A 24,251-nucleotide genomic window follows, 5' to 3' on the forward strand; every position below is an offset into this window, starting at 1 on the left:
AACTGCTGTCGCTGAAGGAGACGAGCGCAGTCATTCAGCTCAGATGAAAAATCTGAGATAATGTAAGATTTATTTTGGCCGCCTGTTTCTTTTTCTTGTATCATTTTTTTGTCGACAACAGACACATCCTTTAAATCATACTCATGAAATGCTGAGTGTCACACTGTTGCCCTTTATTGTCTGCTTCAAATAAAGTCAGGCTGTTTTGATAACACAGACGTGTTTATAGCTGGATGTAACATTTTTGTTCGTCTTGTTTCATCCTAAGTGGTTGTCGTTGCTTGAAGGAGGAAATTGCGCAGGCTTATTTGTCAGATATTCACAGTTATTTTATTTTTTTTACCACAGCCTGTCAAAGGTCAAGCTGTAAATGAACAACACATCCCTCTAAAATTGTGTAGTGTTTGACTGTAAAGTGTTTGATACAATGTGAGTGGAGGACAAGAGGGAAACAAGAAGCCAAGTATGACAAGTTTCTATAATTCACTGACACTCGTGCTTTTATTGCTCTCTGATGTCATTTATGAGGCGCCCGAGAGCATCTCCGTCCTGCGCAGCCAGTTTCCCATGCAATTAGAAGGAGATTTTCTTCCAGCATCTCTTTGCCGGCACACTTCCACTTTGAATGACTGTCATACGCTTGCAATTTTTTATTTATTTTTTTATTTTTTTAAATCTGGGCTCCAACACCGGGATCAGGATAGCGCCTGTGGTGTCTCGCTGTATGATGGTCGTTTCCTGCCACTGTCAGAGCTCCGGGGGATATTCACTGGATGTCAATACGGCCCAGCTCTAATTGAAGCAGACAACATGCTGCCTGGAAGGTGTTGTGACATTCTACAGTCACACTTTCCACCCATTATGGTTACAGAGGCTTTAATGTTCATAACACCAAAGGACTAAAATATCTAACATTTATACTGCCTGAGAAATTTCACAGTAATTTAAAATAAAAGCTGACTGGTATATAGGTATTATGGTCATATGCATAATTGCTTCAAACTGTAAGACATCATTATTACTCTAAAGATGTGTAGTGATTTACACAGTGGAAACTAAAGCGCTATAATGGATCATACATTTGGGATTTGTAAATAGACTCTGAAAATAACATTCACTTGCACATTTCTTTTACCTAAAGGAACCATGTCTGAAGTCAGTGGTGCAGCATTTTAAGCGCACATTATCATGGAAGTATAGGTGGGTGCAAAATCCAAGGACGCTCTGCACACATGCAGATCACTTCCTCTGCAGATGAGCGTTCTCTTTTACTGTCTGGCAAATCATAACAACAATTTGCTGAGGTGCAAACATCTTGCACAGTAACTTTCCTTCCCACTTTTGAACTAATGGTTGCTTTGGACATTCCCTAAATGCACTTGTGTGAAGTGCTTTAGTCCATGCACACAGATTGTCTCAATAGAGTTGTTTGTTGGTAGGAGTGGAGAGTTTACTGGGTTCTCCTTAAATGCTCTGCATCGCTACCACTGGAACAAAATAATAAAACAAACTGCTGATTTGGTTCACGTGGGCTCTCAGATTTCAATCCTGCAGGTAAACACCATGTGCTTTCTTAGATCCCTGAATTATGGTGGCAGCAAATGCTCCCTTAGCGGAGCCTTGATTTAGCAAAGACAACTGAAGAGCGAACGTGCCACTACAGGCGGTGTTTTTGTTTACAGTGCAGCCAGACAAACCGGCTGCAAACTTTATTCCTGCTGTGCATGGTATGAATAGTTTACTAGGCAGCAGCAGAGAGGAACGGTAATGGAGTTGGTTACACTTAGGAGATGGAGTTGTGCAGCCTGTCACCTGCGACTCTTCATCTAACATCGTCATCACTGCGGCTTTTTTGTCTCGTTCTCTGCAACGTTTAAAAATGATCCGCTGACAATAAGTGACAGGTTTCCTGACAGACACGTTTTTAATGAATGACCCTCAGGGACAAACACACTGCATACACCTGAAACTGTTCCACAATAAAAGAGATTCCCAGTTGGGCATTTTTAAAGTGATCCTGCGTCAGAAGGAAACATCCAGTTTGCATTAGCAGTAACATAATGCAGCTGTTTTAGGAGAGTGAACAGTAAACAGTGAAAACTATATAAATGAGATTAAATCACAAAGCGTAATAATGGAGAACATACATGCATTGTTTCCTGTGTATCCTTTGTGTGTGGTTAAATCCAATGAGGGAACACTGGACCCTGCCAATAAGTAGATTGTAGTGGCATTACTGAATGTATATACACTAAATGCCTTTATAGATAAACTAAACTCCAAAAAGAACATTACAGCTTAAATGTTTCACAGGAAAGTTGTACTCTCCTGTTTTAAAACAAGTTTGTCTATTTGAAAGTGCCCAAAGTTTATTTCAAAGTATTTTCAAGCTGCTCGCGGATGAAGTCGAGCAGAATAATGCTGTTAAATTGGCATCATTTACAGCTGATGCATCGATGCAATGAATGAATCATTGCGCCCCTTGTAAACATCACTTAATCCAAAATAACAAAAACCGGGACACTGGCTAGAAATGCTTTGGTACATTCTGTTAAATATTTTATTTGTTTTCATTCTGCCATCTTTAATTTGTTTGATTCTGCTTCTTTTGGCATCCAGTGGATCCTCCAACGATGACTTTCAAGTGCGTTCAAGAACGTTCTCGTTAATTTGGCTCTAACAAGGACAGACGGACACGACAGACTGTACATGCTCCATGCGGAAAAAAATAGAAGCCAATAAAAGTTACTTTTGCTAGGTTTATTGCTCAGGTGCTGATTGAACAGGCTTAACTATAGTTGCCTCTGCTTGATGTAGTTTCTCTTTACAGGGTTTTATATTATTGATTATAATCAATAAGCGCCAAACAATATTTTTTTTCCTCTGGCCTTTTCTTGATTAAGCTCTAAAACAGCAGCTGACATGATCGAAGCCTCGGGTACATTAACAGGAGCAACTGATCTCATTCTCATTCTGATCTGTGTTAGATGAAGGAATCGGCTGAATGATTACAGTAATGCATTTTCGAGCTACCGCTGTTCCTGTTTACTCAGCTAAACTGTGCTGAGACAAACATTGGAAAGGAATCAGATAAAGCGCCGGTTTCAGTGGGGGCACTGAGGGATTAGCCGACTTTAGCTAACTCTATCATGGAGCAAAGTCTTTGTTCAAAATGCCAAAACGTTGCTTGTTGCATGTGTGTGGGATCAAGGAGTGCACATTATCCTTGCATAAAGATCCAACGTTTGGCAGCATAAGCCTTCACCATTAAAAGAAAAACTTAGGTTGCGTGCATCGTTCTCTGTAAGAATTATAAATGATCCTATTAAGACCTGAGAATAAAAATGCACACAAAAACCTGAGCATTGTTTAAAACCCGAGGAGCTAACAGAATTGAATAAAAAAACTTAAATATGTGCTCTCCATTATAAATCATTGCCTTTTCCCTGAAGTTCATGGACATAAAGAAAAAAACTAATAAAGCCAGCAAAATCGCAGAGATCATTTTTTTTCATCAATTAAACACTGCTGTCCTTTGCGGTTCAACTTCTTTGTGAGCTTAGAGCACTGAAAATACATTCCCCATAATGCATTTTGTCTTTCCAATGAGTATTTCAGTGAATCACAATGTATTTTATCCACCATGTGTCTTAAAAAAGATGACATCATATGAAATTCTAAAGGCACAGAGGCTTAAACAGGAAGAGAAAGTGCCACAGGAAGCAATTGTTTTATTCACATCCTCGCTCACACATTCGCAAACGTGTGACCATATAAGAGAGAAGCACGCAAAAATCGCACCCGGTCCCTATTCATTTATAGAAACTACCATTATTTAATGCATATTGTATTATCTTCACTTCCACATATGTGAATGTAACGTATCAAGCTTCTCACACCAGTTACTCAACACCATAAAGCAATAATCACCTATGTTCCCATTTTCTCCTATGCAGCTGCTGCACCATTTATCTCCTCTTAACATCTTCTGATAGGTCATTAAACGGGTCTTGGATGTGCGAAGTAAAGCACTGAATCATGTCGCAGGTTCCATCTGCTGGCATGCCTAATCTGGGGCAGAGGGGTCCAAGTACATATGGCTGCCACATAAAGTTTTATACAATAATTGGCACTGACGCAGCCGCGAGGAGGATTCGGTGAAAATGAATTGATATCTAATGCAGGCTGATACTATAACAGGATACAGTGAGAGCCCAGCAAAGACTGGGGAAAAAAAAGAAAGACCTGCTGCAAATCTAAAAATGTCTCTTGTTTTTCTCCTGGTTCCAATGTTTGCTCCAGATTTCAGAAATAACAGCAACGTGTACTTCTTACACAGCAATGGAGGAGTGGAAACTGAGTCAGCATGTACTCGTATGGGATGTGAGCCTTGTCTCGCCAGATGAGAACTTGGAATTGCAAAAGGTTTTTGCAAATTTGCCAATGAAAGGGTTCATAGAACATGTGGTGGGAAAACATTGCTCTGTGATATATTTACGATTAGAAAGTAAATAATCTAAGAAGTCCTTCACTCATTCCGACACTTCACGTTCTCTTCTTTCTGCTCTTTGGCAGTTTCCTGTCTCTAAACTTCCCTTCCATATTTTGGGAGCTGTAACGATATTTCGATTATTACCTCAGAAATGCTGGCTCCATTATAAAGTTGTAGCATTGCATAACAGTCTGGCGGCAGAAAGGAATGAAACTTAAAAGGCTAATATAAGAGTGCTGAATGGGGCATTAAGGAGCGCTGCAGTGAAGCCGTGCTAAGGCAGACTGACACATCGCTGACTCCGTGTCAGAGAATTCAAGCTAAGTAACCAATCAATTTGAGGGGACCCACCTATTCATGGTGGAATCATTATGCTGCGCCCTTGAGGGCTGCGAGGAAAAAAAAATACTTGGAGGAAAGAAAGCTTTGCATGAAGCTGCTACTGAGCTGCATTGTAGCTTTAATCCACATCACACTGTGCACAAAATAATAGTGGGTTTGTCATAGTGTCCTGAGGAAACCTTTACCTCCAATATGTGCTACTTCAGACAATTCCTCCTGATACGTCTCGACTCCGATTCAGTGTGTTCACATGTTGAAGAACAGACATCCACCAGGAGTATGATTAACAAAAACACTGTATAATAGAATGCATTTGCTAAATGATTCAGGGAGTCGACCACATTAAACTTGCATAATTGCTTCTAATATCATTGTGTGTTTGGGCCTGAATCATCCGGGTTTATTTTTCCCCACAAGTAATTATGCCAGATTTTTAAAGTGCAGATCTGCAGGATTTCTTGTTGGCAAAGCAACCTTGACAATCTTTCTGAAAAGGGGCCATTGGCTTTAATTTTTATGGGAATAACAATAACAAGGAAACTCCCCCCCTTTCTCTCTTCTTGTTGTATTGTTACTGTTCTGTTTATTATGTGGACAGCAGGGAAATTTACATTTTATTATCACAAGATGTGTTAATGGGATTTAAATCCACACAATAATCAAACCTAATAAACATGCTTTCAAGTGTGTGAGATATTATTTGCATTTTAATTTTACCTGCACCTGTGATTTTTATTTTGAAAGGATGTCGTATTTACGTCCAGAGGTCAGATCTGGATTAAAAGCTTTCAGGGTAAAAGTGTTGAGACAATGAAACCATTAGTTTGTGCTTGATCTGATGTTGTGTCTGTTGCACATGATGTCACAGATTAACTGTAATTACGCTCATTGTTTACACACTTATGGCTGCATTTAATATGGTAAATACTATCAATAATAAGGAAACCACATTCCCCCTTGTCTACTGTGTGGAGAGAGCGTGCCCTTCTCAATGAAAGTGTGCTCGTGTATTTGCACACAGCTCAGCATGTGCATCACGGATATATAGACGACAGTGCATGTTTGATGTGGTGTTGAGAATCTGCCGTATGGAAATAGAAACATGTCTGTATTTGACAGGAGATCATGAAAACCACAGCTTCTGATTAAATTAGCATTAAAATGACAATCCTGCTTTAGTGAACCAACACATCAGAAAAACATCTCCTTGGTTGTGTATGTAAAGCAAACAAATGGATTTACATGTATGAACTACAAAACAATGCATTTGTTTGCAACTCTATACTGACTATTTCAGCACATAAAAAATGTGTATGCATCACTTACGCTTTATCCTCTGACTCAGTAACAGTGTTTTCTTTTGCATTTTGCACACCTCAAGAACACCTGGTGTTTTTTAACCACAGGACGCAGTTGTTTGGTTTTTCTTTAATATATATTCTGTAGCCCTCAGAGAAACAGATTTCTGTAACATGATTTTTAGGGGGAATGATTTCTTGATGTGGGTCTCAGTGGGGACAGAGGCAAACATGAACGTCCACACAAATATTTTTGCAGGATCTTTTTTTTAAACGTCTACGCTGTGAAGTGCACCTTTAACTGCAGCCAACAACAACAAGGCTAGTACAAGGTGAAGTTCAGCGGGATCATTGTTGGTGGATAGAATTCCTTGGTTTTGGGGGGGTTGTGTCGGAGCAGAATGTGAGGATGGTTACCTGAAAGACATCACAAATTATAATTAAAAACAGAATTTGATTGAAGCCTAAACAAACACAACAGACCAGACTCATATATTAAAGATGTGTGTGTTGCTGCTGTCAAAAAAACTTTCATGTTCATTTTCAGATCTAAGAAATCAAAGCATCTTTAGTAAATGTTAAAAATACTCCCAAATATTACTTTTTCATCTTAATCATCTGACAGATTGGGCCAAAAAAACTGCAATTTAAAGGGTTTTACGATCGTTGTTGATAGCGTATTTGTATCTTCTAGGTAATTTTGTTCTGAGCTTGTGTTTATTCCTGTGATTTTCAGGGAATTTGCACGTTGGAAGGTGAGGAACACAGCGATCGAGAGGAGGGACCTGATCCGGAACCCTGTGCCGCTCATGCCTGAGTTCCAGCGCAGCGTTCGCTTGTTGGGCCGCAGGCCCACCACTCAGCAGTTCATCGACACCATCATTAAGAAATATGGAACCCACATACTCATCTCTGCAACCCTGGGAGGTAAGAGTGGTTCACTGGTTTCATTTGCTCTCTCCCATGCTTGATTAACTCATTGTTTTTAAAAGCCCTCTACATGTGCTTTGTGTGCAAGATACATTTCTTATGCTGCAAATATGACTTGATCTAAAAGTGGTACTAGGTACCAAACTGCTAATTATTGATATGAATAGTTAATTTGAATTGTATTAATTAAACATAATTAATATAAATAATTTAAGATGTTAAATTTTTTATTGATTGTATAATTAATTATCCCGGATAATGCATGCAATAGTCTATAAAGAAAGACAGATCCCCTTTCAACAACTTAATGAATAAATATTTCTCTGTTCGTTTCAGCAAATAAACATCACAATTCAGTGACCCGATATTATTGTACTGTGAAACGGCGGCGCCTCATGGTGTCCCGGATTATTCATCTGGCTGTTTGCAACAATGTCAAAACAGCTCAGTGAAACAGTTTTGGGCCAAGTTGTTCTCCTGGGTGCTGAAAAAGTCTCCCCACAGCAAAACTGCAGCTACATCACAAGAGGGCAGGACAAAGCAGAGAGGAGAAAATCTCACAAACACACAACTTTTTCTGCCGAAGCATTTGAGTGACCTTAAAGTTGCCTCAGTGTGAGACCGAAATGTATGTGAGATAGAGCTGCATCTGTACATTTATGCTGAAGGGAAAAAGAAAAGATGGTACTTGGCAAAAACTTTGTACAAACAACAAAAGCTGAGTGTATTACAAATTTAGAGCCTGTAAGACTAGGGTTGGGTATCGTTTGGGTTTTATCCAATACCGGTGCTAAATGGATACTTTTAACAGTACCGGTGCCTAAACGCTGCCAGGACAAATACTTCTTTCTTAAAAAAAACACATAATAATGGAAGTTGAAATTCAACATTAAAAGTAGACTTAAGTGCAAAGCTCTTAACACATTACAAACTCAAGAACTAAATACACGTTTTGTTGCATCATGTGCTGCCACAGCCATGAAAAACGTGTGTTGCCACCAGGGTTAAGTGTAATGTTAACTATATGTCAATGTTGCCTGTAAGCAGGGCAAATATTTCAGTACATAGCTCAGGCACCGGAATGAGGCACCGGAATCTGTGGTGTGATTTGGTCTGGTAGGTCCCCCACATGTAGGAACTGGCACCTGATTGGCTCTGGATTTCGGTGCCCAGCCATATGCAAGACTTGGGTTTACTGTACATGCAGTCATGTGGATTTGTCAGCTGTCTCCGGTTGGGAGCCACTCTATTCCATCTCCTCTGGCTTTCTATGACGGAGCTATCTGATATCCACTGACACCTCACCCCCACTGAACATGTGTGGGAACATTTGATAAGTGAAAATTTAAAACTTGCAATATCATAAAAAAATAATGTGAATTCTCACAAGATTGCAGAAGCAAGATGTCGCCCCCAGATGGAACCTGTGCCCCAAATATCCTCAACTCAGACTTTCAATGAATAATTTCCTCGTATCTAAAACAATACATATATTGGATCTAATGCATGTGTTGGTAAAGTCTTTTTGGGTAAAAAAGATATCTCAGTGAAAACAATGAAAATGAACAACTTCAAATGTGTCGAAACAGATTTAGAATCCAGTTGGTGTCTCAGGAAACGAGGGGTTTGACAGTGACGCTGTGGATTTTGTGGGAAGGTATTTAAGCCCTTGACCGCACTTCATCTGGCATTTGAAAATCAAAATCAACTCCAAAAGGAAGTTGTTTAAATCCACATTGACTTTATATCCACACTGTGTGCTGTTTTGTTTTGCTACAACAGATTGAGAGACCAAATGTTAAACCAATATGACGATCATAGGAAATCATCATTTCACTCACCGAGACCATTACAGTCATGATCCGCCTCCTGTGGACTGCGTCTCTTCATTATTCGACTTCCTGTTCTTGTTCTTCCATGTCTTGTCACTTCCCTTCTTGTTATGTCATTTCCTGCTTCCCTGTCACATGACTCATACTCACCTGTCACCTGATCAGACCAGCCCCTGTGTTTCCCTCCAAGAAACCCCATATATACCATGCTTTGAATTCTCTTTGTTGCCAGATCGTCTTCGAGTTTAGTGTCTTGTATAATATACTTCAATCTTTTTTCCTGTTCCCCCTGGTTTTTGGACTTTGCCTGCATCATCTCAACAAGAGCTACTTCCCTGTTGTTTCATTAAAGCACCATTTTGGTTTTCTGTACTTCTGGGTTCTTCTGATATGTCTTTATACAGAAAGGGACACAGTCATTGCATTTTTCTGTAAAAAACAAATTCAACCTGACAATTGAATAAAATATGATTAAATACTTCATCATAAATACTTTGAATGTGATTTATCTAGAAGAAATGTCTCTGACTTTTTAGAGTATATCGTTATTAGAGGAAATATGACTCAACAGAACCAAAATGGTTCTTTAATTGTTTTCAATGTAATTATTTTTGGGAAAATAAATAAACATCCCCAAAATCCAACTATTGTAATCAAATATATTGTAAAGTCACATTAAATTTGCAGTTGCACAAACTCACTGAGGAACGAGGAATTAATTTATCTTATGGATGATTTCAGTATTTTGGATGTGCTTCCCAAAATAAAAAGCGAAGCCCCCCCCCTGCCAAAAATAAATGGCTTCTCCCTCGTATCTCTTATCTTATCTGGAGCTGGAAGGGATCCATAAAGGCGGCTAACAGTGATAACTTTCCCAATTGCATTTTAAAGATATAATTAGGAAGATAATGCATTTCCTCAAACCCTGTATTACATAATTGTGTGCATGAAACATTGGCAAGTACTTGCTTCAAGTTTTCTAAAATTATATTTGCAGCTTAATAATATCGTCAAATGCTTTTTAGAAACTGTCATGATACTTTTCATATCACGATTTACCTCTTTAATAAACTGACACTCGAGCATTTAATAAAGAAATAAATCTTGGAGGACGTTCAAATATTTCAGTCCATTCACCATAGACTTTGCAATGATACTTTTGTGTAATGGTGCAAAGGAATATCTGGTGTCAATGGTTAGAGTTGCAATATCACGTTCACTTCACTTTGTAAGGTGATTCATGCTGCCAAACTAATTTGGGAAATTGGAAATCCAATATTTGGGGGAAACATTATATGAAGGTAAAATGAAATTAAGTGTTTCTAAGCCAGAGGGGATGTAAAAATGGCTAAAATTGGACAATGGATGAATAATTCCTTACAAAAATAAGTCACAGTATCATTTTCAACCACAGCATCCGTCTTCGTCTTATTGTGTTGCATCACCACATATTTCACGCTGTCGTTGCATATCTCGCCTTGCATGCATTCTTTTAACCTCTGTCTCCTCTTCTCCACCTTTGAGTTATCACCATATTATCTTTAACCTTGAAGCCATTTTGTTTCAAGTCGTGGGTCAGTACGCTCTTATCTCAATCTTGGGGTTGCCCATTAAAGAGCGCGGTTATATGAACCAATAAATGGGCACACCGGCACTAGTGATAAAGAAAGAAGAGGAGGCCCATTCTCTCTTTAGCCATCCATTCTGTGTGGTCTCAAGAGTCATCATACACTTGAGGAGGGGGGTTGAACTCTTCTTCTCCTAGGCGATGTGAAGTTTAGTGGAAAGAGTTTCTCAATAGAAATGGTTATAACTGTTGACATTTATCAAGCTTGTTCTTTTTCTTTTATCGGCCTGCTGGTTTTGTGAGGCTAACAAATGTGCTTTACTGCTGTGATCGAGTCTTTCAAGTGCTACATCACCACCTGACATGAATGAAATACAACTGACTGAGCTGATAACCACTGAAATGTATTGAGGAGTCATTTTGGACAATTGTGATAAGTCTGCAGTCTGCCTTCGGATATTGGACCATACACTCCCCGCTCTTGGAATTACTAAATTAACTAAATATGTTACTATATTAAGTATTACGCTTAATTTTAAAAAGCATTTAAAGGAACAATATTTACACTTAGCACTAGAACTGACATCATTTGCTGAAGCACTTACCTGCTGCTTTTCTCTGAACTCAGAATTTGCGTAGATATGCAACATACGACAGATTTCCCAACAAAAAGAAAACCAGTGAGTGTGAAACTGAAAAAGACATCAAAAATGGTTTGACATAGATGCATAGATTCGCCTGCAGTCACTGTGAAGGATACTGGAGATTTAACTTTATTGACAAATCCCAACGTCTCTACGTGCCCAAGGCTGTTAGGATGGAGGCTGCACAACCAAGGCTGTGATGCAAATGCAAGAGGAAGCCATTGCTCTCGAGAAGAAAAAAAAAAATGAAAGGGTGATGGACAGTTTTGCATTTCGCTAAAGCTGTGAGCGACACGTTTCAGCACATCTGTCACTTTCGCTTCCTCGTGTGTTTTCAAATCGGTTTTCCACTGCGAGAGCGGCGCTGCGGTTTCACTGCGAATGCTGAGAGGTCTAGAGCTTTTGAGTCGAGAGAAAAAATTGAAAGAAAAATCATGGCAGAGCGGGAGCACAAACTTTATTTATTATATTCCCAACAAAAAAATCCATTGTTGTAAAGCTCGTTGTCCTGCATGCAGGGCAGGAGAGGACAAAAATACACATCTCCAAATGGGAATACTGAAGCTATGAGTGACAAATGCAAAATAATGGTGAATGCTTGGCACAGTCACACAAGAGGTTAATATCAGTCACAGGTTATATTCAATTGAAGAGGGTTGCAAGAGTCTGAAATGTGTCTAAAAACTTAGATCAAAAACAGTTTTGTTGCTGATTTCTTTATTTTTCTTCTTTTACACCGATGAGCCAAAGATTCAGCTTGTAGGAAGGACTGCATGTTGGCTCCAAAGACTTGTTTGCCCTGCTATTCTCCTGTGAATACACAACCTCTGACTGGATCAGAGACCTTTTCAGCGCAGTAGTCGGATGCATTCAGGGCTGAGGAGGAAGAAGCGGTTTACTGAAATGACTCGCAGTCACTGGAGCCTGAGGCTAGAGTTTCATATGCACAGCTCTGGCAGTGCCCTGGGTTGCATTTGAAGACTACACTGTCTGTCAACACTACTACCTTTTGCCAAATCACACTTGAAACTTTTTTTTGTAGTTGGAGTAGTTCTGCTGCCAACATAAAAAGTACAGATCATACTTTGACATTGACATTTCTTACTTAAACCACCAACAAGCTTCAGCCGAGTAGAAATATGATTAATTTAATTCCTCTGCTTATTCAAATATATATTTTAAACTTTAAGCCATGACATCTATAAAAATGTTTTCAGAGTAGCTGGGTTTTACCACACACTTTTCTTTAACTTCATGTCTACAATTCACACACAGCAACTATAAGCTACAAGCAACTATACTTCCACCAAGGGAAGTTATGTTTGTTTGTTAGTTATTTAGTAGTTTGTAAAAGGATGTGGTATGCGTCAGTTAAGAAGCCATTACATTTTGGTGTGAATTTGGATCAGTGGGGCAGTTCCAGGGATTATTTTTTTTAAATGTAATATTGCAAGACTGTGTGTTTTTTAACGTTGTCATTGATTCTCAGAGAATATGAATGTGCGAAAATTCCAGACATACTAGTGTGTGCAATCATGTGTGGATCAGAACTCAAATCTGGATCTAGTGGCTGTAAATGGGGTTTTTATATTAGTGCATGGTAACAAACAGCTGGAAACCATCAATGTGTAGCTTAGAAATGTAACAGGGGCCTCAGCTTTAAGGCTTGTTTTAATCTAAGTTTTATTTTTATTTATTAATTATTTTCTGCAAATATCACAAGGGAAGAAAGATGTGCATGCATGAGAGAATGAATGAAGAAGGATAGTCTCTAAATGTCTTTTGTTTTTATTCAATGAAACTTTTCTCTCACCCTTTCAACCTTTAAAAATAAAACACTCAAACAGCCTTTTAAAGTTGTTAGGTAGTGAGCACCTGCTGCAATGTCCTCATTTAACTAGAATGTCCACCCAAGATATAAACCCCTCTTGCTACACAAGTTCACGTAGATATACACAAATTATATGTGAATACTGCATATTATTTATTAGATCCCCTTACACATGGACTGATTTTGAATATCAATACTTAAAGACCTAAGCTCTGTATGAGCTGATTAATTCTGGCAGGGTTCCAGTGAGCCGTCTGATAATAATGTACCAGGACGTATTACTTACAGATAGGTGAGCACAAATGGTTTTTTTAAAGCCACAGAGGTAATGATTTTTGCCTGAGCTGCAGCAATAGCCACAAAATATTTATGTTCAGAAGACCGACTTAATGCCACACTAAGTTGCAATAGAGATTTAAAAAAGGGCAAATCAAGGGCTTAATGTGGGCCCATTATTCTTGCGCAGTAGTGTAAGTCAAGTGTGTGTAAGTAACTTCGCTATCCCCTGAGGGGGAGAGAGCGTGGCAGCGTCAGAGAACGGGTCCTCGTCCCCCCTCAGTGCTTCTACTCTAACCAGGCATGAGACATCGGCCCTGACTGCTACCCACCCGTAGTCACGGTCACCACAAGTTAAGTGACCAATTCCAACGCGTCGCTCCGGGCCCCATAAGCATTCGCAGCACTGGAAACCTGAACATATGTGACGTGCTCTTGAATGAATTCCAAGCATATGGTTTGCCATTTGAACGGTAATCTTCGAAGGAAAGATTGTGCGAGCTGGTGGAAGTGAATTGGTGTTTGCTTTTTATGCATCTGTGCCTGCTTGTCGGAATGAAAGATGCAGAAATATGTCGCGGAGAGACTGAGCAGCTCAAGCCTTTATAGTGTGTCAATAAACAAACATATGACATGCAAATAGGAGCGATTGTCTGGTGCTGTGCAAATATTTGGCCCTGCTGCCGCTCTAAGAGTTTGCTTTCTGCCCCACTTACTGAAAGGTCAGCGGTTCAGTATAAATACGATCTCTGTATTTCCTGTGGAAATTCAAACCTCACCTGCAGCACATTAACCTACGATGAGGGTCATGTTTGTGGTTTTGAGGTCTCTCTTCTTATGGAATAGAGTTTTTTTTATTCACAGCAGTGCTTTAAAATCTGCATCCCATTATCTACCTCTACCTCGGCAAATGAGTTTGGATTTCAGGGTCACTTTAGTGTACGTTTGAATGTCTCAAGTTTGACACCACCAACAACCAGAACAATGGCTCGTCAGGTGTGTTTGGCTTGAGTCTATTTGACAGTGATGTCTGTAAAATACTAAATTATTGAGATCACATTTGATTTTATCTCAGGCCTTTTCAAAACGAGACAAAAAACAAAGATATAATTTAACATACCTCCAGGCAAGGTCGGTAGACGGGGTCTGTAATTTAATTTGAGCAATGCTCAGGAATTATTTTTATTCAATCATCCTAATTATAATAAGATCTGTGGAACTGTGTTAATCCAGGTGAATGCAAAACAATTTCATTTTACTGATAAAAGCTAAAATCCTCCTCAAGTTGCTCCACTTGCTTAAATACCAGCGGCAGCCGCTCCTGTTATTTTCTATTGTGTTTATTTCCAAAGGATAAAATTCATTTGGTATTGAGGCAAAATTTTTGTCCTTGGGGAATTCATACCACACCAAGAGGAGTAAATCTGGAGACATTTCTGGGGATGGTTCCAACTGCAGATAAAACAACAAATATGGACACTGGTCCTGGAAAACTGGGGCATCTGGTTTCTCCAGCTAAAACTTCGTTTTCAGACTTCTGACTTATCTCAGCGTGGTATGAGCTCCGCTGGCTGCCGCGATAAGCCTGAATCGAGCAGCTCTCACAAATAAAAACATCAACAGGACACTCATATTATTCATTCAGTGCTCCTTAAGTAAATATAATTTCTTCGCTTTAGACCATGAATACTTCACTCACCATTTTGCTTTAAAGCTTAAGTACATCAAGTACTTTCCCCCCAAAAAAACTTCCAAGTCACTAGAAGTGGAAGTATAATCTTTAACCATATTTCTCTTTCCTTGTCCTTCCTGCAGGGGAGGAGGCGCTGACTATGTACCTGGCCAAAAACAAGCTGGACAGGAAGCTTGTCAACACCACTCAGAACGTGGAGGCCCTCCATCAGCTCGCCTCCTCATACTTCATTGACCGCGACGGCACGATGAGGAAGCTGCACGAGATCCAGATTTCCACCAATGCCATCAAGGTTGGTGCATACTCAACCAACGTGTATTTGTTTTCTTTTGCAATGTCACACACGTGATACCTGGTCTGCCTCCTTTGTGGTAGAGTAACACATAACCAAAACGAGAGGGGGGAACAATCATCCTTTCTCTTATGGAGAGGGAAAGATTGCTCACACATTAACAGGTTCTAACCTGTGATCTCAGTTGTCAAGTTCATACTCTTTAGCTGCTTTCAGACATGCACTGAACTCTGGATGATCTCCCGACCTTCTTCAGAGGGGCTGAGTTCTGCCAGTCCTCCAGTAACAACTGTGGATAATGTCCGAATGAGCCCATATGAGAACACAGCAGGAGATCCTCCAGAGGATCCACCTTTACTGCGTTCATGACGTTTTTAAAATGCTACAGACACAAAAATTAAAAATAATATAAACATCTATGACAGGGGCTGACACTGGTGTGGATGTGCTGTAAACAAATACATGTGATCTCCACAGTGGGATTTATACGTCATGTCCTGCCTCCTGTCAGATACACCAGCCCTCTTCCAAACACTGCACAGATTTGTGTTGTTGTGAACACATCCGAGCGGAGAATCTCTTGTGTTCATTTGTGAAAGGCAACCTCTGGAGAAGGTCCGGACCTTCTCTGGAGTTCATGCCTAAAAACGTTTTCTTGCATATACCTAACCTATAGGTGAGAAATGTTGTGAATACTCCCACCTACCCCCACCTTCACTAATGACACAGAACAGTTAATAGAAAGAGGGTTTAGTGTTAGGAAAATATAAACTCAGCCTACACACACAAACAATGTGTTCTGACATCAAGTCAACAATGTATTTTCACTCTCTCTTGTAACAGATGGTGTACACTACAAATAAATACAGTAAAAAAACAGAAATGCAAAGATGGTGCATCTTACTGAATTTTCCATAAACATTAGTTTAAACTAAAACATTTTTTTTACAAAGAACTCACATGGGAGAGTAGGTGTGATACATATCCACGCATGCAGATGTGGACGATGATAAAAACATACATCACATAACTGATTATAAAATAACTTCCTGTACTCATATTCATTGTGGGTCAGGGTCATATGAGATCCGGTTTAAAGAAAAAGCCACCAGGAAGTGCTGAAAATAAGAAGCTGGAACACAGAGATTGATTTAGGCATTTGAGCAAATGACCCATTGTGTTTTCTCTACTGAAGAGAGTCTCCTCTTTCTGTTGTGTTATCAGACAGATTAAAAAAAGGAACAAAAAAACCCATTGTGATTTGTAAACAGTGCGAGCCTTCTGCCTGCAACTGACTTCTGGCCAATCGTGGTCATTCACATGCTCATTCACGCAGGGACCCTCAGGAGAGAGGGGGCCGGGAAAAGCAATTGCAGAATATAAATAACTTTAAAACCCAAATAGGCCTGAGTTTTGGAAAATCCCTCCCTCGTGACAGTGTTCATACAACAGGGTCATTGTTGGTAAAATGCATGGATAATAAATTCTTCGAACTGCAGGAAAGAAGTGATGGAAAAATAAAAACTGCTGAATATTCACTGACATTATAAGGTCATACATTTTAAAGAAATGTGTCTGTTTGTTTTAGTTGTTTTTGTGTTTTTTCTCCGAGGAACCACATTGCTTTACTTTGCACGCTCGCATGAACGTGATGGCACCACAGATGCCACCGCTTGCCGAGTATTATCATCTTGCGAGGTGAATCACGCCTGATATGTAACCGGTGATAGCCTTGCATCTGTCCACTGCTCTCACCTCATCCAAATCAGTATGTTGTTTTCTCCTCAGTACGCCCACAGCCATGTAATGAATGTAAGTACTCATCCTCATGTGGGAGGAGGGAGGCAGCATGAGCTCGGATTAAAGGCTCCATTTAAAAGTTATTTTTGTGTGTTTCAACTGACTGTTTTTCAGCCTAAAAGAACATTTGAGGTCCACTAACAAATCAAAAAACTGACTTTAACTGTTACTTTTATTTATTTATATGATAATAATAATGATCATCTATTGCACTTTATATTTATTGAAATATTTTTGCTCTTACAATATTGTTATTGCCTATTGTAGTTATATGATAATGACAAAATAAACAAAGTTATGATTTTTCATGGTAATAATATTAGTATTGATGAATTGAGCAACCATGGAAGGCTGTGGCCCTGTCGTTGGAGCAGGTTGTCCACTAACCAGAAGGTCGGTGGTTTGATCCCCCTGCGCCACCAGTCCACATGTCCTTGGGCAAGACACTCAACCCATAAATTGTCCCTGACGGCTGCTCCAGCAGAGTGAGAATGATGTGGTAGAAAAGCACGACATACATAGAAAGTGCTGTATTAATGTGTGTGTGTGAATGGGTGAATGTGACTTGCAGTGTAAAAGCACTTTGAGTGGTCGTTAAGACTTGGAAAGTGCTATAAAATACAGTCCATTTACCATTTAACAACAGGGCTTCATGTTTCACTTCCTTCAGAGAAATGTTGGTCTGTTTACTATATTTTGAAAACTAGAGTTGTGCTTAATGTTATGTTTTCATCTGTGTTTGTTTGTAATTTAGCAGAATGACAAAGTTTGGTTCAGGATCAGGGCGTGGATCCAGGAATTTCTTTAGAAATGCGAGGAATTTTCAACATTTACATTTTTTCTCATAGTATAATTCATGGAAAATATGGCATGTTTAGAGGACTGAAATTTATAGTTTAGTGAAATTTGGTGTAGATCCAAATAAAAATTTGATCAGATCGAGTGAATTTCAATTTGGTTTCCTAAGGGGACTGTTGGAAGTGGAAGTATGCAGTCACCAATTCCCCTTATCAAATAACATGAATGTATCGCATGAATTAAATTAGGTTTCCTTCACATTTTCCTTTAAATCTGCCATGAATCTTATCAGATGTGTATCAAAATGAAAGAATGGCTGCATAACAACAAAACCAAAGTATTAACACGGAGCACGGCCGCACACACCAGCATTATGATTCCATGTGTGTACCTGTACGACAAATAAACAATACTGCTGGACTCGTGGCCCCAGGGCAGCAATTCTTGTCTGCAGTGACCTTGCTCATATGCAACCAGTTTGCAAGTTAATGCATGCATGACAAAAAAATATAAAGCCAGAGTAAATGTGAGCGTGCAGCGCTGCTTCTGGGATGTTTTGTTATGTGAGTATGTCAACTTGATTAACATGTTTGCAGTTCAGCAGCACGGACTGCTCAACTCCATTATTATCATAGTATAGTTGTTGGGACACAGTGAACCCTGAAACATTCAGTGTTGATTATGGACTCTGCAATGCATCAGTGTAATTTGAGTATTATTCCATCACACCACTCAGTAATGTATAGAAATTGCAAATACAGAACAAGAAACATATTCACTAAAAGTATATCTAAAGCCGCATCCTGACACAAACATAATACACATAATGGGAATGATGCTTTTTCTTTTCAACATTTGGACACATCACTACAGGCAAACTACCTGTGGATGAAAGAGTTGTAAAAGCTACTTCTGCACGTCCACTGTACCGCTCCTTGAAAAAGCACGAAGAGATTGAAATGGGAAATGAGACTGAATGTTGTACAGGAAATTGACAATGTGCTGTTTGTTCTTTTTGAAGCAGATAAGGTGGGAGAAAACACAGACAAAGGAAACCATTGATGCCTCTGTACCAAAGTATTGTGTTTATTTTTGAGATAAACTCTGAAAAATACGTTCAACAAAGCCGCAGGTAGAATCGTGTTACTTGCTACCTACCTCAGATTTTTACCAACACTGAATGAGGTGGTGGGTGTTAATTTCAAGCCCTGGTGATCATAATTATTTAGACTTCTCTGGTTTTCCATGGGTCTGCAAACACACAATTCATTTCTGATTGCAGATGTGAAAATAGACTGAGCCAGAGAAAAAAAATGGAACGTCTCATGATGGTAAAGACTTTCATTCTGCAACAGTCCATCAGCTCTTGTAAATGAAAGGGCAATGATTTTCATTTAAATACATATCTGTATCAATCTCTGAGTGAGGTGATAACAGCAATATTTGTAGTATTATGAACTTTGTGTCTGAGGTAACATTCCCAGAAATAATACAAAAAGAATCCTACTGTTGCACTTTCAAATTAAAAGCATTTAACTAGCAAAACATGAGTTAAAGTTTACTACGAGGCAGTAAAGGCAGCATGATTATCAGTGAGCTTACACTTACTGTTTTTCATCAAACACACAAGACGACAGCCATTTTCTGCAGTTTCTGACAGAGGATCAGTTTGAAATATTGCAGGGAGTAATGAAAGGAGAAGAAGCAGCCGCAGTGAGCTGTTAGATGAAGAACTGCAGGTGTCGGGCTGCACACCTCCAACTTCTCAGCAAGACGACCAACTTCTCTCACAGTGCCCTGCTGTTTGCAGACTGATGCCGTGTTGAGCATAAAATCAGATCACTGCTGCTCACAGAATGATGGGGAGAGGCCAACTACTGCCAGACTTCTTTATTAAGATGGCTATAGTTTGTTTTGCTGCTTCCAGAATTCTCTGACCTGTAGCACCGACAGTAGCTGTATTATTTACTGTTAGCACCATTATGGTGTGTGCAATTCAACCAGGACTGAAAATGAGTGAAGTCCTGGCTAAAGGGCAGAGTTGGGGGTTAGATACGCTAACCCTAGTGGAAGTGTTTTTCTAAACCTGACCAAATGGTTTTGTTGCCTAAAACTAACCAAGATGGTTTGTAACCTAAATCCAACAAAGCTGCAAATTCAATTTGAAAATAACCTAAATCATTATTTCGAACATTATGCTTTTTGTTTAACACATGGTGTTGAACCCTATCTCTTGAGTGAAAGTCTTGTACACATTTGCACACTTGTCTAAGCCTCCCTCTTAGAGAGTGGTGTTTGTTTATCACCTAATGGTGGCACCCAGCTTCCCAACCATTGTAAGACGCATCCTTTTTTGCACTGCACTTAAATTGAATAAAAATAAAGCCCATTACTTTTTTATTGCTCTGGAGTGAAAGTATCCCACACTGGCCCTAATAGAAGACAACATATCTGTCTGAAACTTAGTTTTAATAAAGTGAGGGCTGTTTTTTATTTCAGGACTAGACAATTATCTGTTCCCTCCACTGTCACTGAAGTCTTTTAAAGAGAGTTCCATTATGGGTTATTTGTAGCCTTATTATATTGTTAGGCTAGTGAGTATTTTGACTCAATTTACAGTCTGTCACAGTCAATCAGCCGTAAAAGTTTTCAGTAACCAAGTACTTCTGTTACCTCAACCTAAACTAAACAAGAGTAATTCTAGTTTCACCTGCAGGAGTTCCGGAATGCTTGCGCAACACGTTCTTCTGCCAAAGTGGAAATAATTTATAGTTTTCAGCCTCCTCCAAAGTCTTCACATTCACTTTTCATCAAAAGCGACTTCCAGCTGAACTAAACAACTAAGGATTCAGGACAGTAGCAGAGCTTGAATTAAGTACCAGATGCTACATTTGCTCAATAAATTGTAAACCATCAGACAAAGAGGTGCACCAGAGGGCGTAGTGAGCGCTAGTTAGGAGCGTTAGAGTGTTAGAGGTGTTGGGAGGGGAAGTGCTCTGTGCTGCAGAAATCAAGCGGAGAGAAAATCTGTCAGACAGCCAAGAATTATGCCTGTCACAGATGATGAGCTCGAAAAGAGTCTGAGAAATTTTAAGAAAATAATTATGTGAGGAGAACGAGAGCGAGAGAGGAATCGGCTCGCGACAGAAGCTCAGGCAGTTGACTAGCGGCCACCGGGAGAGAGTCTGCAGACGTCTGACCGAACCAAAAATTTGGTAAGCGGCCAAAAGCTGTTACACATTCGGATGGATATGGGAGGATGAGAAAATTGTTCAAATCCATTCACTGTGCTACTTGGTACTTGTACGGCACACACTGTGATCACTCACATACATCTATAGGTTTCACAACCAAGTACTTACTTCATCAGATTGTATTAAAAACAATTTTTTATATATACTTTTAACAAAATTTCAATGGTAATTGTCTGAAATGATCTAAAAATATATATTTAATTCACAATGCCCCCCTTTACTTATGCAACTTTACTGTACGATGTCATTAATTCCCACAGCAATCAGAAAGCAGCAGTTACAATAACCTGACAAAAGTCTCTATGGTAGGTGTTCTCACCAAACTGACAGTTTTCTGCAGTGCATATCGGTGAGGGTGCATCCTGGAGGCACACTGGACACAAGCAGGCAACAGAGATGTGTGAAAACAACTAATTTAAATGTATGTCTGCATCACCACACATCCTCGGGGCTGCCCATTCCTGCATGTCTTCTTTCCACGTCTTCAGCTCAGTCTGCTGGGGGGAGACAACTGGAAGCCTCATGCTCCTGTTTGCCAGTGGCTCTGCCAAAAGTAGCAATGAGAGAACACATTCTAATTGCAATAGTCAGACGGGTCTATGACAAATAAAGCTTCTAAAGAGGTATTTTTAAAAAGCCTTCAAAATACTGTATATATAGTACTTTTTAAAATCGATTTTGTTAAGTATCTTTTCAAGCTGCTTATTTTAATTTAATAATTGTTTAACTGTATTTTGAGCTTCGCCATGCAAGAAATAACCAAATTAAAAAGTTTGACAATTTGCAATAAGCAACCATTTTAAACATAGTGAGCATGGATAACAATCTTTTTAATATATTTCATATACATCTACATATTTCATTACATCAGAGTTTAATATCAAAAACTGTTTTACATCATCTTTGTAAGGTTGGTTGGTGCATTGACATTATTTTGTTAGATTATTGGCTTCTGCAAGATAAAATAAAATTGTCCATACAGTAACTCCAGCTCTACCACAGCTGCCGCCATGCACCTGTGCCCGTGAGCCTGCAATAACACCTCCAACCCAGCCGTCCCGCACACCCACCAGTGCTCCACCTCCCCGTCTCCATTCAAGGTGCGCCATCCTAGCTTTTTGTTGCTGTGACTGACAAGTGGATTAAGGAGCTCTGGCAGATGAGACTCCGGGTAGCAGGAAGTCAACCATGACAAAATTAAGCAAACCTGACAGTGGCTGCTGAGTCAGTTTCTCAGGGAGGGAAGGCAGGAGGCGTTGAGAGGAGAGGGTATCGATATGGTGCACACATACACGCACACACACACAAAGTTACTGCAAAGCTGAGTGGGCTGCACATCTGCTGATCAGGACGGATGGACCTGCAGCATCTGTCAGAGGTGAGGCCTTGTCTCAGTTTAGAAAAGGCTCACGATTGGATTGGTGACTGAGAGAGTTAGTAAGTTAGTTAAGGGGAACGCAGCCATGCAAGATAACTTCTCTTTCACCTCTCAGATGTTTGCATCCTCTGAAACTTGGCAATGAGTTGTTTGAAAGTTGTTTGTTTCTTGTTCTTGTATAAATTAGAAACTCAGTTTTAATCTTTCAAGAGAAGCAAACATGAGTGTGCTGCAGAAAGTTGCTATAACAGGATGTATGACTGCAAAACAGTGGCGGTTTTTTTTATGTTACAGATGCCGTTAAGTGCAGTTAAAAACATTATAATGCTGGAGATCATTTTTGGAGTGGATATCTTCTGCTCCGTTAAAAAAAAAAAAAAATCTGTCCACATATTTATTATTTTTCAAAAATATCTCCGTCCAGACGAACAGAAAAATAACTGCTCAAACAAGCATGCTGGCCCAGCAGGAAGTCTACATCACCCATCAGGTGCTAAATTTAGCTGCAAAGTTGTAATTACACCGAGCAGTGCACTGGGATGTAGCTGCCATTGCTTGTTGTTGTTTCTGGCTCATGCTTTCTGCGCACAGCAACAGTTGGCCTATACAACAACAATGACGTCATTGTTTCCCATAGAAACCAGAGTTATTGAAAATCTGCACTTTAGAAGGCGTTTGGAAAAATCTCTATTTTAGTCACTTAAAACAATGTTTGTGGTGTTACATCAAAGTCACGTTTTGGGACACATTGTGTTTTTTTATGCGTAATGATTCAGTTTCAAGCTTAATTACTGAGCAAAACAATCCAATGCCCAGGGGGCTTCTAAAACCCCCAGGTTGTCTGTTTGTGTCATTTGTCTATGCTAATTAGATGATCAAATTCAATGATATGTGCTTTAAAATGACATTTTAATCCAATCTCAAGGTCTTGTATGGAAGAGATGTCCAATGTCAAAATTAGCTTTCCTTTTTGCAGCTTATATTGTGAATACACGATGCGTCTCATCGAGTCCCTCAAACTAAATGACACAAAGAACCAGAGAGCTGCACGTCCTTTAAGTAATGTATAATTCTAATGTGCTAAAAGTTTTCTTAAAACCCGGTATGAGTTGTATAGGATGGGATTTCAAAGATAACGTAGCTGTGTAGCACTTTACATAAACATTGCACCCTTTAAATTATAGGCTATGTATTGATGCACAAACTGATCATTATGTTGTCAGACAGCAACATCATGAGAATTTTATATCACATAAAATACAGAAATCAATGTTGGCAGACCTTGAAATAGACAATCATAGTTTGTGGTTTTATTTAATTTCACTGATATAAATAATAAGTTCTTATACTCTAAAACAATGTGCAGGATTGTCAAATATTCAGTATCCGAAAAATCATCTATGACTCATCTGCGTCCTGGTGTCTCTGGTGTACAGATAACGGCAGAATAAACTGCAGTTCTCCAGTCACGTTGCCGTCAGACAGACGGTGATCAGAATGTGCAGAGGAAGCAGAGTCCTGCAGAAGGCAAGGATCTATAAACACAGAGAACAAGGGCTTTGCTCCCCCAATATTGATTCAGTGTGGCTGCGAGACCTGCTATGGAGTGCAAACTTACAATCAGGGTGAAAAACACATGTCAATACAGCAGGAGCTGTTTTAGATATTTCCTGTCTGGGTAAGTAAGCAGGTCCACTTTGTTCCACTGAAATATGCTGCGTGGCAAATGTAGCTTTAGCCTCTGGGATTCATGGTTTCACTCGTTTACTCATAGTTTACTCATTCACCCACTTTATTGACAGCATTTTGCACCTTACCACTACT

General features: G+C 39.5%; 1 protein-coding gene and 1 long non-coding RNA gene across 3 annotated transcripts in view; one reads left to right on the forward strand and one right to left on the reverse strand.

Annotated features, from left to right (window-relative positions):
• Positions 1-24,251, forward strand: part of brinp1 (bone morphogenetic protein/retinoic acid inducible neural-specific 1) — a 103,503-nt gene that overhangs the window by 43,115 nt on the left and 36,137 nt on the right. For both annotated transcript variants that reach the window (XM_020082579.2, XM_069513849.1), the window contains exons 3-4: positions 6,869-7,059; positions 15,028-15,197. In XM_020082579.2, the coding sequence (XP_019938138.1) occupies positions 6,869-7,059; positions 15,028-15,197 (361 nt within the window). The remainder of the gene's footprint in view (positions 1-6,868; positions 7,060-15,027; positions 15,198-24,251) is intronic.
• On the reverse strand, positions 6,248-9,017 carry LOC138405424 (uncharacterized). Its single transcript, XR_011239161.1, has 2 exons — positions 8,904-9,017; positions 6,248-6,549 (listed from the first exon to the last, which is right to left on the reverse strand). It is a non-coding gene; the product is annotated as an uncharacterized lncRNA (long non-coding RNA).

This window comes from Paralichthys olivaceus, chromosome 18, assembly GCF_024713975.1.
Source record: "Paralichthys olivaceus isolate ysfri-2021 chromosome 18, ASM2471397v2, whole genome shotgun sequence".
Classification (NCBI taxonomy): domain Eukaryota; kingdom Metazoa; phylum Chordata; class Actinopteri; order Pleuronectiformes; family Paralichthyidae; genus Paralichthys; species Paralichthys olivaceus.